This window comes from Amphiura filiformis, chromosome 12 (assembly GCF_039555335.1).
Source record: "Amphiura filiformis chromosome 12, Afil_fr2py, whole genome shotgun sequence".
NCBI lineage: Eukaryota > Metazoa > Echinodermata > Ophiuroidea > Amphilepidida > Amphiuridae > Amphiura > Amphiura filiformis.
In genome coordinates this window covers 62,532,626-62,548,118 of record NC_092639.1, presented here as the reverse complement: position 1 = coordinate 62,548,118, position 15,493 = coordinate 62,532,626, and the positions used below count along the sequence as shown (strand labels likewise).

The 15,493-nt window shown below is 36.0% G+C and overlaps 1 protein-coding gene across 4 annotated transcripts in view; it reads right to left on the bottom strand.

Moving 5' to 3' along the window:
• Window positions 1-15,493, bottom strand: part of LOC140166551 (uncharacterized) — a 90,095-nt gene that overhangs the window by 25,759 nt on the left and 48,843 nt on the right. For all 4 annotated transcript variants that reach the window (XM_072190039.1, XM_072190042.1, XM_072190038.1 and 1 more), the window contains exons 5-6: window positions 11,958-12,278; window positions 11,062-11,155 (exon numbers count right to left, since the gene is read on the bottom strand). In XM_072190039.1, coding sequence (XP_072046140.1) covers window positions 11,062-11,155; window positions 11,958-12,278 — 415 coding nt within the window. The remainder of the gene's footprint in view (window positions 1-11,061; window positions 11,156-11,957; window positions 12,279-15,493) is intronic.

The following is a 15,493-nucleotide window of genomic DNA, read 5'->3' as shown; positions in this document are numbered from 1 at the left end:
ACAACAGACCAGCACGCAGCGCGCAGTAGCTAATCCCGAGCTAATCAGAGACATGTGCGTTTCTCTTTCAACAGAAAATAATGTGACCATGTGACTGACACGATGTAGGGGGGGGGGGGCCTACGCTTCAAATAATTATGCTCTCGGCGTCAAAAGTATGATAATGGAAAATATTTATAATGAACACTCCCTTATTTCGCCACACCTTTCTCGTGTTGCCTGGTATATCAGCAAAATCCTACACTATCGCCTTCCCTTGGTAAAATCCCTGATAAAAACTCGTGATATTGAAATTGAATTTCAGCGCCAGAACTTCCGTCATTCTAGCATCATGGATGAGCTTGGATGGATATGCAGTGGCGCCGCTAGGGGGGGGGGGGGCAGTATTTCCCCCAATATTTGTTCTTTCTCATCCAGTTTTTAGGCACAATCCCCACAATTATGTAATTTTCCACTTTTTGCGGCAATTTCAAGTGCAATAAGTGCCCTCGTCTCAAATTCACTTCCCCCCCGGGCCCCATGCCCGGAAAAAAATTCTGGTTCCGCCACTACGGGTATGGCCATAGCTAGGGGCGTCCCCCCCGTTGCCCTTGGTTATGCTGGACGTATGAGAAATTTAGAGCTTGTTCAATTCCGCCAATTTTAGAAATTTTAAAGGTAGGCCTATATACAGTGTAGGCATGTATATAGCCTATAGAAAAACGGATCACAGTCAAATAAAATATAAAAATCGTAGGCCCAATAATTTTACTAATGGCATTTATTGAGCTGCTCACTTCTTGAAAATCCTATATGGTTTAATATTGATATTATATAATTGAGCTCCTTGTCAAGCTCCTCAGTAGGCCTACACATAGGAGAGTGACTAACTGAGCTCCCTATTTTCAGAAATGAAGGCCTGGCCTATTAAATGAATAATAATTAGGATTGAGGCAGGCTTTTGTTTCATTTTACAGAACTTTTTAATCCCCCAAAATTAGTGGGTGTTTTTAATGGGGAGTAGGCCTAGGCTTTTAAAACGAAATTCAAATTTGGCAATATTTTCCATTGCTTAATGAATTGATCTGCGTGAAAATGCCTAAACATGTGGCCAGAGCGGGATGACTGGTATAAAAATCTTAACTTGTGAGAAAGGACGTAGGCCTATGGGGTTGTATGAGGCTGTGGATCACGAAATGCCCCTTTAATGTGTGCTAGGTAAAGTCATTCTTCCTTTCGACCTGCCAAAATTTAATTTTATTCCCTCCCCCGGCCCCGGCTTGCAATCAGTACCAGTATTAGCCTACTAATTATAAGCCAAAATTTCCAAGCGACTCGCTAAAAATCGCTTGCCTCCCGTCTCGGCCAGCCGAAAATCGCTTGTCCGCACCCCCCTGGACTGCCAAATTTTTGTGGCCCCCTCCCCCTTGGCCTGCCAAAAATGCCCCATCCCCTTTGCATATAGCCTATATATAGGCATATGCCAATTTTTGGGATCCCCAATTTCCATACCCATACCCATACCTTAAATGGATTTCTAAATATCTACCTGTTGCAAGCGCATCATTGGCGCTGTATTTTATGCTAGAAAATACCTAAATATTTTAAAATCCAAACTCAGCAACACCACTTGCCCTCAACAACACCACTTGGCAAATACAGCCCGTCGTAACAATGTCGTACGTAAACAGCGTGTTTTAAAAAGAAATGAGAGTGTCACTTCTGTCGAATTTTGGCCTTGAGCAGCGACAATCAGAGGTAAGAAAAACACAGTATGACGCAGCTTGAAATATAGAATCACTATATCAATTTTGAAGTTTGTACTTCAAAGCACAAGCCGAAACGAGGTGAAATGGTTCGAAAAAAAAAATGATTTCGCTGTATCTTTTTATCGCGAAACTAGACAATTTGGCAGCAGCGAGTCGGAAAAATAGCAAATATCTCAATTTTCTGCTATCGAAATGAAAATTTAAATAGCACCTGCATGCAGAAGAGGGTTTATAGAAATAATGTAGGTCAGAATTTTGTCTATGAAATCTTGCACGGAATTATTATTACTGGTTACAAAACGACATACAAGTGGAGGCCATTTTACTTCAAATTCGGCCAACATTTTAAGCTTATATAAAAAATCGAGACAACCAATATCAAGAATGAATAGGCACATTCTTTTATTGACTTGTTTGTAATGTGCGTCGAAGTTCCCAACAAAATCGCCACTTCCAATGAGAAATTATGGCCGTGTTCCCAAAAATCTTGATGCTCCGGATATTGAAAAAAAATTGAAATGTTTGAAAAGTACATTTTATTTTGAGCCAAGTGGAAAATTCAAGCATAATAATGACCCTTACACTTTCAGCTTTTAGACGTAGTTTGCGTTTTCTCTCTCCGATATTTATTTCCAGAAATAGATAAGTTTAAAGGGGGCTACGTGCATCCCATTTTGCTTCTGAAAATGGCAAAATTGTGTATAACCTTAATGCCACTTTGAATCAACTATATCCCGTTGAAGTATTACTAACTTGGATTTAACTGTTTACAGGCTATTTTGAAAAATATTATTCATTGTTTAGGAGTATTTTGGAGCGGATATGCTCTACATTTGGGAGCAAGATCATATTTAGGGGAGAGCGGGGAGTGTTCGCCCTATTTTTTTCTGACCAGCCTAGCGATGTCAATTTTAAGGTTAGGGATGACCTGATTAGCCCATGTGAAAGCCCTATGTCTTAGCTATATACGGCCACAATCCCAGACCTATAGGCCTTACAATAGCAACAGGATAGAGCAAACAAAAAAAGTTTTTTGCAAGTGGCGAACTTGCCCCATATTGGGGCAGGTTCGCCCATATGGTGGGGTAAGTTCACCCTAATCACAAAAAAGGTTTAAACATTGCATAACAATAACATATTCAATGCAAACATTTAGAAAGAGTATACAGGGCATTCATTCTCTTCTGGGGAGTCACTCAATTTGTTGCAGGGGTCGGGTCAGGTTAAAATGTAGGGGTCCAAAGTGAGCTTAAACGTATCATGTTTACAACTTCGGGGAGAAATGGATTAGGACATAAACTGTGGTATGAGTAATACCGAATTACCGATATCACATAACTTTAAAAAAACATGTTTTTCAGTAGTTTTACCTTGTTTAATGGTTTAATTATCAATATTTTGCATAATACGCTGATGGGGCAGGTTCGCCCTCCAGTTTGGGGGAAGTCCGCCCGGGGAAGATATAGGGCGAACATGCCCCATCCTCAAAAGGGCGAACGAGCCCCTTGTGCACATTTTTGTATTTTCTTTAGGGTATGCAAAACACAAATCGAATAAGGAGATTATAACTGCATTAAATCTTTGACAAATCCCATATGTTCCCAATACAGATTTCCATTAAAACAATCTGTATTTATGTATCAATGATAATACAACATTATGAATGCAAGAAAAAATTACGTTTTGGTGTAATTTTTTTGTTTTGGCTGCAGTTCGATGAACACGTCCCTATATGTCGCGTAGCTAATATGAGAAGTTTATAATGACCAATGTCACCTAATTTTGCCACCACCAAATTCCCTGATAGCCGTAGTGCTGAGAAACAAGGGGTGGGCGAACCTGCCCCTAGGGCGAACACTCCCCGCTCTCCCCTACTTCAGGCAATAATGATATACCGTAAATTCCAATTACAATAATTGAAAATTTAGCAAATTATTTTTAATAATTTCCTCGGCAATTGAAATGTAATTCATGATGCATGCGTGATGCTATAAATCTTGACATATATATATAGATATATATATACACCTAATACGGTTAATGAGTGGTAAAATCATGCATTATTGAATCCATCAAATGTACTCAAATGTCGTTGTTAATCAGTGCGAAAAGACCATTGAGCATTAATGTTTACCATATACTCTTCCCATCTTGTAGTGGTTGATGAAGAAGAGTTAATTTGTACGCTATAAAACGAGGCACGTCTGGAAGCGATCAGTCATTATTCGATAAGAAAATTGACGATTGCACGTTCGTGCTATCGGTCATTAATACATGATGATCTCTTCTGATGGTTATTGCCCTATAGGTTCCCGTCAAAGATGATGAATTTTCTGTTATTTATTTCCAATACACTGACATGTCGTCAGCCAGATGTCATAAAATCTGATTTGGAATCAAGATCATCTCATCAGCAGCGTAGCAATAGATATGTTTTTATCTAGGTAAATAGAGTGATATTGAAATTAACCAGAAGCCTTAGACAAGAAGCCGTCCAGGACCTTGAAAGTCAACAACATGTTATCACCGTGTAATCCATACATATCATCACGTTCAGGTATACATTAAAACATGAAATAAATCACATTCGGTCATATTTAGTCACTGAGCAACACAATTTAGTCACTGAGCATCAAAATGTTCTAAAAATTTCAAAACATAAAATCAGAGTTTGAATTGTTATTGTTCAGCAATATATTTTAGAGCAGTGCACGTAAAATGCATTCGGATGAGTATAACAGACAAGTCAAGTATAGGGTCAGTGGTTCTTAAGATCTGATAAGTGATAGTGACGTACCCATCACCCATGACAAAGCATTATACCTAACATTAAGGCAGGTCATACCAGCAAGACATTGACGATCTCATCATGTATATAGATATTGAGTCACTTCCTAACCAGGGACCTTAGGTCAATGTTGAATGTTGATCATGAAATCTATCAATGGTCAGGAATACCGTATACTAATATACCAAGAGTGCGTGAATATGCCCATCTGGGCCATCTCCATCGTGTTACGTCACTATAAGATAATAGTCTCATAACTATAGGCACAGTTCATCCTCCATTTAAAAATCATAGCTCAATATTTGACTTCAAGTTGTGGAGTATGATGTTATACCCAACATATTCAAATGTGATTCTATGAATGCAATCATACTGAGGTTACAGACCTGACGTTTGAGCATGCATGTTTGAGATACGAGACGTCTTAGCTAGTCCCAAAGTGAAAGCTTTATTTGAGGTTTCAAATTCAATATCCTAAAACTAGGGCACATGAGACCATGCCCATGTAAAATTTAAACAGCTACCCTGCATTATGTACTTAGACTTAACTTTACAGTAGCCAGGACATTTCTTACTTTCCTTTCACATTAGCATCTGCAGGACACAGTTTTAACCTCAATCTATTTGTACATCGCATAATTACCTTTGAATATGTTGCGTACAAAATCTCATCCTCCACAGCTTGAGGTCATATGTTTGTTCAAATGTACAAAACTGAACTGTGTCGTTAGAGACGAGACCATTTGGCTGGTTAGTGTTATACAAATTTGATGCATCCTACATACAAGATCCAGCAAACACATGGAGGTAAATATGCGCTCTTTCATATTGTCGTTCAACAAAGCAACATCATATCCTGAAGCATATTCGAAGTCCTCAAGCACCACACTTGTTTTGACACACACGTGACAAAAAAGACAAGTGAAACCAAAAACCCTTTCCTATATTAAACGGACAGGACTTGTTCTTTGATGTCCCTTGTCAGTTAAATCGGAAGTTTCTATGCTTGCAAAGTGTATTATTCAAAAGCGCTGTCAGTTCCACAATAGAAGACATTAAACGCCATATTTCGTACAACTAGTATTCTCATTTTAGTATGCTAGTAGTGATCAATCCTAGCGATTTTTTTATTCTAAACCTTTCTTAACAATACTCATCTTCCACGCATTTCGTCTCAATTGATGTAACTTTGCACCATATCAAACCATCTTCTCGAGCCAACAGAGAGCACTAGCTGCGAGACTTGATATGGGACATTTCGTATTTTCCAATAAAATATTTTCCTTTTTAATTCCTCTTTCTAGTTCGTACATGTTCTGTATAATGATAAATGATTCTCACGCACAATTGAGCTCAAACCCCGGAGCTTACATAAGCCAGTAAAGATGGATGCAGAACTTGACTAAACTGTTTAATCACTACAAAGGGAGTCTAACTGTTCCGATTTCAAATGAACCATTCTTAAATTGACCTGGAAACCAACAATCTAGGCTGGATTTATCATTTAAATTCTTAAAATAAAGCTGTTTTTATTAATAATCCACTGTTTAATCCAAGTATATGGATCGGTCATGTCGGTTCGACGCGGTATAAGGAAAGCTAAAAGAATCGGTAACATGTTAGAAAATGGTGTTTACATTCAATTGCTTTTTCTGAAAATTAACCTGATTTAAGAGGGTAACGGGTACGGAGACAAAGAGTGTTCAGAGTGGATGTAATGTTTTGAAAAGCCGGTGGACATGTTGCAATGCTTTAATAATACATGGACACTAAACAAAAGGGAGGCAAGAGAGGGAACGAGCTAGGTAATAAAGAAAGGGTTTTTGTAGCGTATATGCAAGAAGGGGGAAAGAAACGCAATTAACGTTAAGCTAAACAAGTTAGCGCAGATAGACTGAAAAACAAGTTTTGATGCATGGTAAAATTGAAAAGGAGAATGACATAGAAAAATACTTCAAAAGCCTCTGTTTTTCCTTGAGATAGCAATAATTACACAATAATAACAAGAAACAGCGCAAGTACGAAATATATTCTCTTGTAGAGTGAAATTAAAGAAGAAAAGAGAAGGTAAAAACCTTTTTATGGTTTGAATTATACTTGATCTTGTTGATTTCCTTCTAAAAATCGTTTTAATGAATAGTCAAGAGCACCTGCCACATATCTATTAAAGTACTTAGTCGAAATCCTTATATATATTTACCTGGTTAATATGTAGTAAACATAACTGACGTATATGATGAATTTCTTTGGCTTGTAAGCACTGGTATAAGTACTTCACTTAATTCAAGCACTAAGCGTGTTGTTTGATTAAAATAAAGTAGTTAAATATTTGGATCTACGCACAGTAGCACTAGAATTATAAGCACAATGCCTTGATATTTGCTAACATTCATGATTTACCGATTTAAGAAAAGTCTTTGACTATAATGATGACTTTGTTTAACTCAAACGATTCAAAACATCATCCAATTATTGTTAATTTGCATATTGTATAAAGGTGCTTGCAGCTACTGTGTTTTGAGTAAGAAGTAAAATCGATAAAACACATTAGGCAATAACATCACACATGCAATTAATGGCTCGAGTATATGGTTAATACTTAGTAGGTATAAAACAAAGCAGTTAATGAGCTACCCCCAAACACTGTGCATCACTTTTGATTATATGTTGTAAATAACAAACTAATCATGATAATAGGAAGATCACCTCTTTCTGTGACACTCTAAGCTATCTTTGCTTGAAATACGAAGGTCTGGTGAAACACAGCAAAAACGTCAATTAAAATTTTCAAGTGAATATGAAATACTACTATACACGCGTCATATTGACGACGTTGTCTGAAATTGTCCCATTTGGAGATCTAATTTTAGTCTTGATTTATTCACAACACGTTCATTAACAATGAAATGTGACAGAACTATAGGGGAAAATTGAATTTAATAAATATCTTCCTAAAAATCCTCCATTTTATATTTCTGGTAATATTTCAAACACAACGAACAGAGTTCATGTCCGGAGATTTTACTCAGTTAATGTACACTATTAAATTCTATATAGGGGATTGGGTAGATTATTCTTCAGTTTAAACTGGACAAATACATAATTATCCTGGTACTTCATAATTATACTGAACATACTGAAAAACTAAAAGCGATGACACATCATGAATGATTTTTTAAGGAAATGTATAAATTTCTTTCTAATATGCATGGTCTTGGGGAGTAGGGTATCGCAGCTGAAATGAATACACAAATGCAATAAAAAATATGAAATGGTGAATGGCACTTGAAGAAACTCATCGATTGAAAGAGGTATAATATACACTTTATTGTTTTCTCAGGTTCTGCCGCGTGCTCAAAAAGCTGCAAAATTTCAAACCATTAGTAAAGTGCGTACAGCAAAAACAAAATTAATCGACCACGAGCTCCTGCATTACACATCTCATTATCCAAAACTATAATTTCTGCCAGAAAGGCACAAATTTTAATCGATACTATTTTAACTGAAAAAAAATCTATCCATGTTTTTGTCGATAATTTTCCATTTCAACTAACCCATTGTCATGGTCGTGAGTAAAATCAGTGTGGTATCGTGTTTCAATTTATGGTCACGTGACTAGGCGTTGGATATATCATCCAGCATCTGACGCTGCGAGGGCGTGTCACAATTGATAAAATAAGAGGTCAAAATACCATCTTTAAGGCAAAATATCTTAATTGATATTTTCGACGTTTTATCTTCCCTCAGGTTGAAATTTATTCATAATGTACCGGTTGCCATTGATCATTGTTGATCATGTTACCAGCAAGATCGATCAACGACGGCAAAATCTCTTAGCTATATCGTAACTCCCGGAAACACCCGTTCTTTTGGGAAGACTCAGTTTAGTAAGACATCGTTATTTTTTTTAATTAGACACTTTAGGGCATTTAGCTTTGTACGTGTCTCAATTTCATAAGGGAAAAGCATGGAAACCTTGAAATAACAAAGTAAACTTGAATATGCGAGCCTATAAAACAACATTATCTCCCGTGTATATCCGTGTAATGCAGTCATTTAAGATGTAGTAAAAGCAGGCGATCAATTAATCATGTATTGATTTTTTAAGGACTTACAAAATGGCACATTTTGTTTTTTCAAATTATGACACATTCTGGTCGATAAATTCTAGCATTTCTGTGCGATGATATGCAAGAGGGAGAGAAAAATGCAAGAGTAATGGAGGCAAGTGTTAAAGTCATGCTTAGTGATCATGATATCTAATTACAAAGATTAAAAGTGCAGTTGATGTATTGAAGATTATATCCAGTGTACTTGATGCATATCAACAATGAAAATATATCATAACAAGAAATGTCTTTAAAAAGACAACGCCATGGATGAAGATCATGTTTTATAATTTTGCATTGCAAGTACCGGTACTTGGAAAGCTAGTAAATTTGAATGTTTGGCACAACTAACCGGGTGCGAAATATTGGCATTTATTGGCAAATACCACCAATGACATACTAGGAAATACTCAAAATTGTCATGTCCAAAGCTGAATTGGAAAATGTGTGCTAAATAGGTCTACATTTAATTCATACTTGTAACAAACGGCTCAATTGAAATCACATCCTCTGAGTTTTACAACAATCCAGCAATCTATATTCAGATAACCTTAAGAATGTTTGCTGCTTAATTAAGAGATTTCATATCAACCACATTTCATGACAATCCAATTATCTATTATCAGTAACTGTTAACCTTGATATTGAAGCATGGTAATTAATTTTAGATATATTTATTTGCAATGTATAGTTTACTGGTAGTTACAATCACATCATAAGGCCACTAACAGTCAATTTTGAGTTTCCCGTCACATAATTTCTGAAAACAAGTGAGGTAACTTTTTCATTATTCATTATTTTTCTGCCTTTCGTTATATTACTAACACGAATGTAAAATGTGTTGTTATTTGCCTCTCACTCACTTTGAAGATGGATGTTTAGCCCTAATGAGATTCAAAAGTATATTAAAAATAGTCACAATAATGAATTCAAATGAGGGTCAGAAAATGAAGTGAGGGCGGTGACGGGAAACTCAAAATCGACTTTCATTGGCCTAATCAAAAAAACTGATTACTCAATCCCAGGCATTCCCAAAGCCACTATCTACCCCAATTACTGGTATCCCCCCCCCCCCTCGACGACTAGTGTCACTCCCAACATCAATTAGTGTTGGTAGTAGTGCACTATTTATACCCAACTCTGGTCAGATCAGGGAATGGTCAGATAATGCTCATTATTATTGTTTAATTAGTGGTCACACTTTACTTGTCAATGCTTGTTGACAGCTTATCAGTAGTCAGATCAGCAGGGGTACATTATTGTATCCTTTTTCATAGAGCAAAATTGTTCAAAATGTTCTAAAAACCTTATTTGTGAACGGATTTTAATCGTTAACAAAGCAAAATGTATGTTTAATATATTAATTATTTCATTAATAGCAATTTCATAAGTTTCCAGCCATAAATAACCACAGAGCATTATCTGTTTACAAAATAAGTGTTTATTTTCAATTAGCCATCTTATCAGTAAAACTGATAGGAGGCCAAATTATAGTCAAATCAATTAGCCATCTTATCAGTAAACTGATAGGAGGCCAAATTATAGTCAAAAAACAGATACTTTGTCTGGTAGTCCCGGCAACCCAGTCTATATGTGGCTCAGTTGTAAACATACACAACACAAACCGACTGTGAAGGAGCCTATATGCACGTAAACAACTTTCTAGTACATGTATAATAAAATCCGTTTTTGAGTATAATAAAGGAAGTCATGCATTGGCAACATGAAGGAAATGCCTATTGCTAACTTGGTAAAATGCATACTCCTAGCCCAATCTTGTACATCATAGCACCCAGTTTGGGTTTGTAGTTTCGAAATGTTGCAATTAAACATTAGTTCTTTCAAATATGAAACGCTAAAACACAAATCTAGAACAAACAATCATTATATTTAGAAAGATATAGCAAACTTTCCATGATAGAGATTGGACCCAAGACCAAGTACACCCAAATTAGGTGACAATTCGGAATTAAGCCATGGCTGGAAAAATGTATAAACAAAAATATGAATAAATGCATCACTGATAATACAAAATTTCATAAAACGAACGAGTTAAGGCTGATTTCTATATAGAAAAATCTCGATAAGATAAATTACGTCATGCAAATTATGAGAAAATATTAAGGCAATAATAAAATTTTCAAACGACAGACTTGTCCTGTGATGCCCGGTCGTAAAAGCATTCCAATGCTAATACAAACCAACAATTTATTCAAATTGCCCATATGGTGAAAACATATTGAATTAGCATAAAAATCCATCCAAGCATATTTTTAATTACCTAATGGAGTCGCCATTCTTATGGAAATATTTTAATGGAGTGGGTTGGGTAGCTATAATATCTATTATAAATTAACAAATAACAATGGAATGTACGTACACACAAACAAACAAACAAACAAATAAGGCCACTCACCTTCTAGTTTTCCAGACAAGGGCGATTAAAATAAGAATAAGAACACACATAACACCAACAGCAACTGCTGCTCCGATAATAGCCGTAGATTCCCCTGGAAATATAATCAACATAAAGAGAAAAACAGATTGAGTTTAAAGACCTAATCACACCCTATCAACTAATGGATGCCAACATAATCGAGGGTTTAGGGCAAAGAAAGCCCCATCTGTAAATAGCTGCCGTGTGCAAAATTGTTAGAATGCGCATATTAAGCACTTTAAAAATACGTAAGTAACAAGAGGGAGCTATTGCAGATGGTGCAATCTTGTCCTAAACCCTCGTTATGCTGTTCTATGGATAAGGAGTCATTTATGTAAATAGCATTCCATACGGTATGAAAATTTTGAAACCAAAAATCTGTTGATGCATGACATTCGAGATAAAATTGTATCTTCTTGATGCAGTAAGAGCAGAATGAATTATCTCTATAGCTCGGTACGTGCCAGAATATCAAAACAATTTCTTGATTAACACCAAAATTTGCCACAATAAAAACAAATATTCTTGATTAATGTCGTTCTGCTGTCGTCGGTTGCCTAGTTTTATGATACACATGAAATACAATCCTCATAAATTTGTCTAAATGTTTATGTTCATCTTTACGTTAGCCTTTTAACACTTTTGAACTTGCTACCAAATGTTTAGGTCCAAGTTAGATCAGAAACATTATGGTAAAGCAAAGTAGGTGTGCAGTAAAAATATTTGCCACCATTTTATGGAGCCATAGACTCTGAAGACAAGTCTATGATAGAGCAGACTTAGCCTAATGTAAAATGTTTGTGATTTATAGTTCACTTCAACAGTCGCCAAAGACCTCAGCATACATTCTAATGTGACGTATCACGTGATCTCACCTAAAGTTCCGTTTGGTGGTCCCCATATTGCTGTTGAAATAGTAGTTTCAGGAGTTGATGAGCCGTCATCCGGTGAGCCTTCTTCACCATTGTCCTGGGTTTTCATTTTGGGTGTCACACCTGCTTTTGACTCTGTCGTTGGTATTGAGGTGTTTTCTGGGATTGTTGTTGCTGATGGTTTTTGTGTTGATTTAGTTAGTGCAGGCGAAGGTGGTGTCCCAACCGGCCATTGAATTGGGTCTGTTACAATCACTCCAATTGGAGGGGTCAAACGTGTGAAAGATTCCGTAATGGGTTCTTCTGTATAAGGTACCTGAGTTGCTGTGGGGGAAAAGAAGAAACAAGAATGAAGAATCAAATAAATGGAACAGTAAATTAAGCCTTTCACTTTCTTGCCCGATTTTAAAAAGGCTTTTATAAAAAACTATGTTCTAAATTGAGCTGGCAGGCTGAATAATTCATGCAACGTCGTTTAGTAAAAGCATGCTTAATGCAAACGTACAGTACGTCTCACTTGATCCGTCTGGTAACACAATTTTACCGTTCACTGTTTGGGTCAGCCATAATGTACTTTTCTCTTAAGTAAACCACTGTAAACAGTATCATGATAATTGGAAATTCTTTCAAGCTGAAATTCTTTTCTCAGACTTATTTTGATGCATGACCTGATAACTTTATTTCCAGCCAAGGACAAAAATTATATCAAAGGAAATGGACCTTACTATCAATTACAACCTCAAGAAATAATTACATTATCTATAAATTCCATCGCACTTGACTTGTATACTTGAGTCAAATCATTACTGCTGTATATTTCTATAAGAGTATACTACCACATTAAAGTACCTAAAGCTTTTAATTTAAAGGATAAGTTTAGTCTCAACACTCACACATTGGCGTTGAACTTAAATGTAATTTAATCAGGTTTCTACATAACGGGGAAATCTTGATCGGAAGGTGTAAGGCGGGTATACCGGTAATTGTATTTACAGCTAAAATGTCGAATTTTCTTACAAAACCTCCTCATGGGTACATATCGCTGTACACTTGCCTTATGGAGAGTATACATTCAACGGCAATATAGTGATATCGACTTTCACAGTGTACTTCTTCTCCGAATTCAAACCCAACTCCAAATTTTGTCATGGGTTCAGTGAAACATGTTGAAGCCCGGGGAGTATACCTTGAATTGAATTTATTCATGAAGTAGGGGTTTCAGCTGCTGAATTGACTGCAAGGAGTGCTAAAGTGGAATACATTGATTCATGTGAAATCAGAATACGGCATGGATATTCGTGATAGCATCATACCTTTATTGGACAAGACGCCTTAATGTCAAATTCTTAGTTACCCTTGTCATATTTTACCACAATAATAAACCGTGACGATTAACCGGGTCAAAGTGCGATAAAAATAGTTTCGGTGGCCAATGACCCACGGCGAACCGCTGCCATAGTTTTGTGGTACTTTTATGTGATTTTTATGATATTATGACTAAATCTTTCATTAATCTTAACGCTTGAGGGCGTGGTGTATTTGTCATCACTTTATTAGCCTAAAATAAAGTGATTTTATTAATGACCACATTGTATTGGTTGTAATTAAATGCCGATGACGGATCAGGTTTAAACTATTAAGTGACTTTCTTGTAAGAATGTCCTGTGCTATAATCAGGATGCTAGTGACATACATACCATAATAGGATCTAAAAATGCTCATTTTCAGGACTCAGTTCTTTAACCTCAATATGCATGTATGAACATAGATTGACCTTTGAATATGTTAGGTACAACTGTATGTCAAATTCAACTGTTAACTGGATGTTATTGGACTATGCAGTCTGGAATTGAGACCAATCGACTCAATAGTATATATATATATACATATATATAGATCGTGTTATGCTTCCCTGTGTTGGCTAGACTGATTTCAAAGAGAGCACGATCAATTGTATTATGCAGTCTTAATGTTTTCACTGTTATCACCCCTATATATCTCATTATCCTTTAAAAACGTCGAGGCTAAATACGGAGGAGGTAAAACCATTTTAAAACCCTTCCTGCGAACCGGGCCTGCGAATCTATTTTCCCATCGATATGTGACTCCATTAAGAAATCCTACTTAACTCAAGTCAAAATGCAAAAGTACTTTGTTCAAATTATGATAAAAATCATTGATGCATTTCCATCATTCGGTTTTTTGTGTCCCAAGGTGTTTTTACGTTTTTACGAAGTCAATTTCATCATACACCAGAAAATAACCGTGATAAGAAGATGGGGCAAATTGAAAATGATGTTATGCATGCTATATCGCATCTATATTACGATCATCGTATAATGCTAAATGCATTTATGCAGGTGGCCTGGTGCTAAATACTATTATTACGCATCCTAACAAAAATGACGCCTCAAAATAAAATGGATTTTTTCATCCTATAATATATTTTCATATCAAAATACTGGTAACCTTTTCAACTCGTATTTTGCTAATGAATGTTCAGTGGCATTGACCTGGTCCATTAGGTCTTTTGGAAGGCATAGTAGTTCTTATTCGCACTGCCGTATAGATAATCACATATTAATTAAGTTGGCGACTATGGCTTGAAATACCCAATGTAATCGCAGACTAAAAGGCAATTGCAGCTATACAGTTAGTCAAATTTGTAAAGGCAGAAAAATGGTTTGATTGTTAAACAAGGTCAGACATTCTATATACACTTAAATGTTTTATTTGCAAAAGTATAAAAAAATAATTGCAAGAAAAACAAAATGTTAAATTACAACCTTGATGTTCTTTTGTATAGGTGTGCGCCACCATCGCGCCACAATTGATTGTGTGTGAGACTATTTGTTGTTATTGTCAATAATAATGACAAATGTAGTCCATTCAGTATACACTTCCTGTGATGTCATAGATACATTAAAGATTGTGAAAAGAACCGCAGTGAATAAACCTAGTTTGAATGCACATTTAATGCATGTTTCAAAATTCATAGGAAACACGATTCTGCCACTCAAGCTCACTCAGAATGTTACTTAAGCAGTGTTAAGTTTAATACAAAGAGTGTAAAAGAATTCGATCTACATTTTAGTAAAAAGGTGCACTTTGTTTCATTTCAACTCTGGTTAAATGACCTACGAATTGGATTAAAAAGTTCATGTTAAAAGCACATTGCTTTCAATTCTAGAATAAAAACTCTAATATATCAGCAAATACGGACTTTTTAAGGCGACCAAAATTTTGGATCGTTGTACACACAAACATTTTGACCCTTCCTGATCGGACTTAAAAAGTAGGGGTCACTGTGTCACCTTTTCCCACCTTTTAGTTCACGGTGAAATGCTTTTTTGTACAGATCTGTAACCAGGTAACAATACAATATATGAATGTATTAAACCCTGCAGTGGAGCTTAAGCGAAGTCTGTGGTATGCGTGGTTTTTAAAGTTAATGGCTACTGACAATAGAAAGAATAGAATTAGTATTTCAATAATATTTTATCAATATACCCGTGTGTGGCCAGAATTGAAACCTAGTC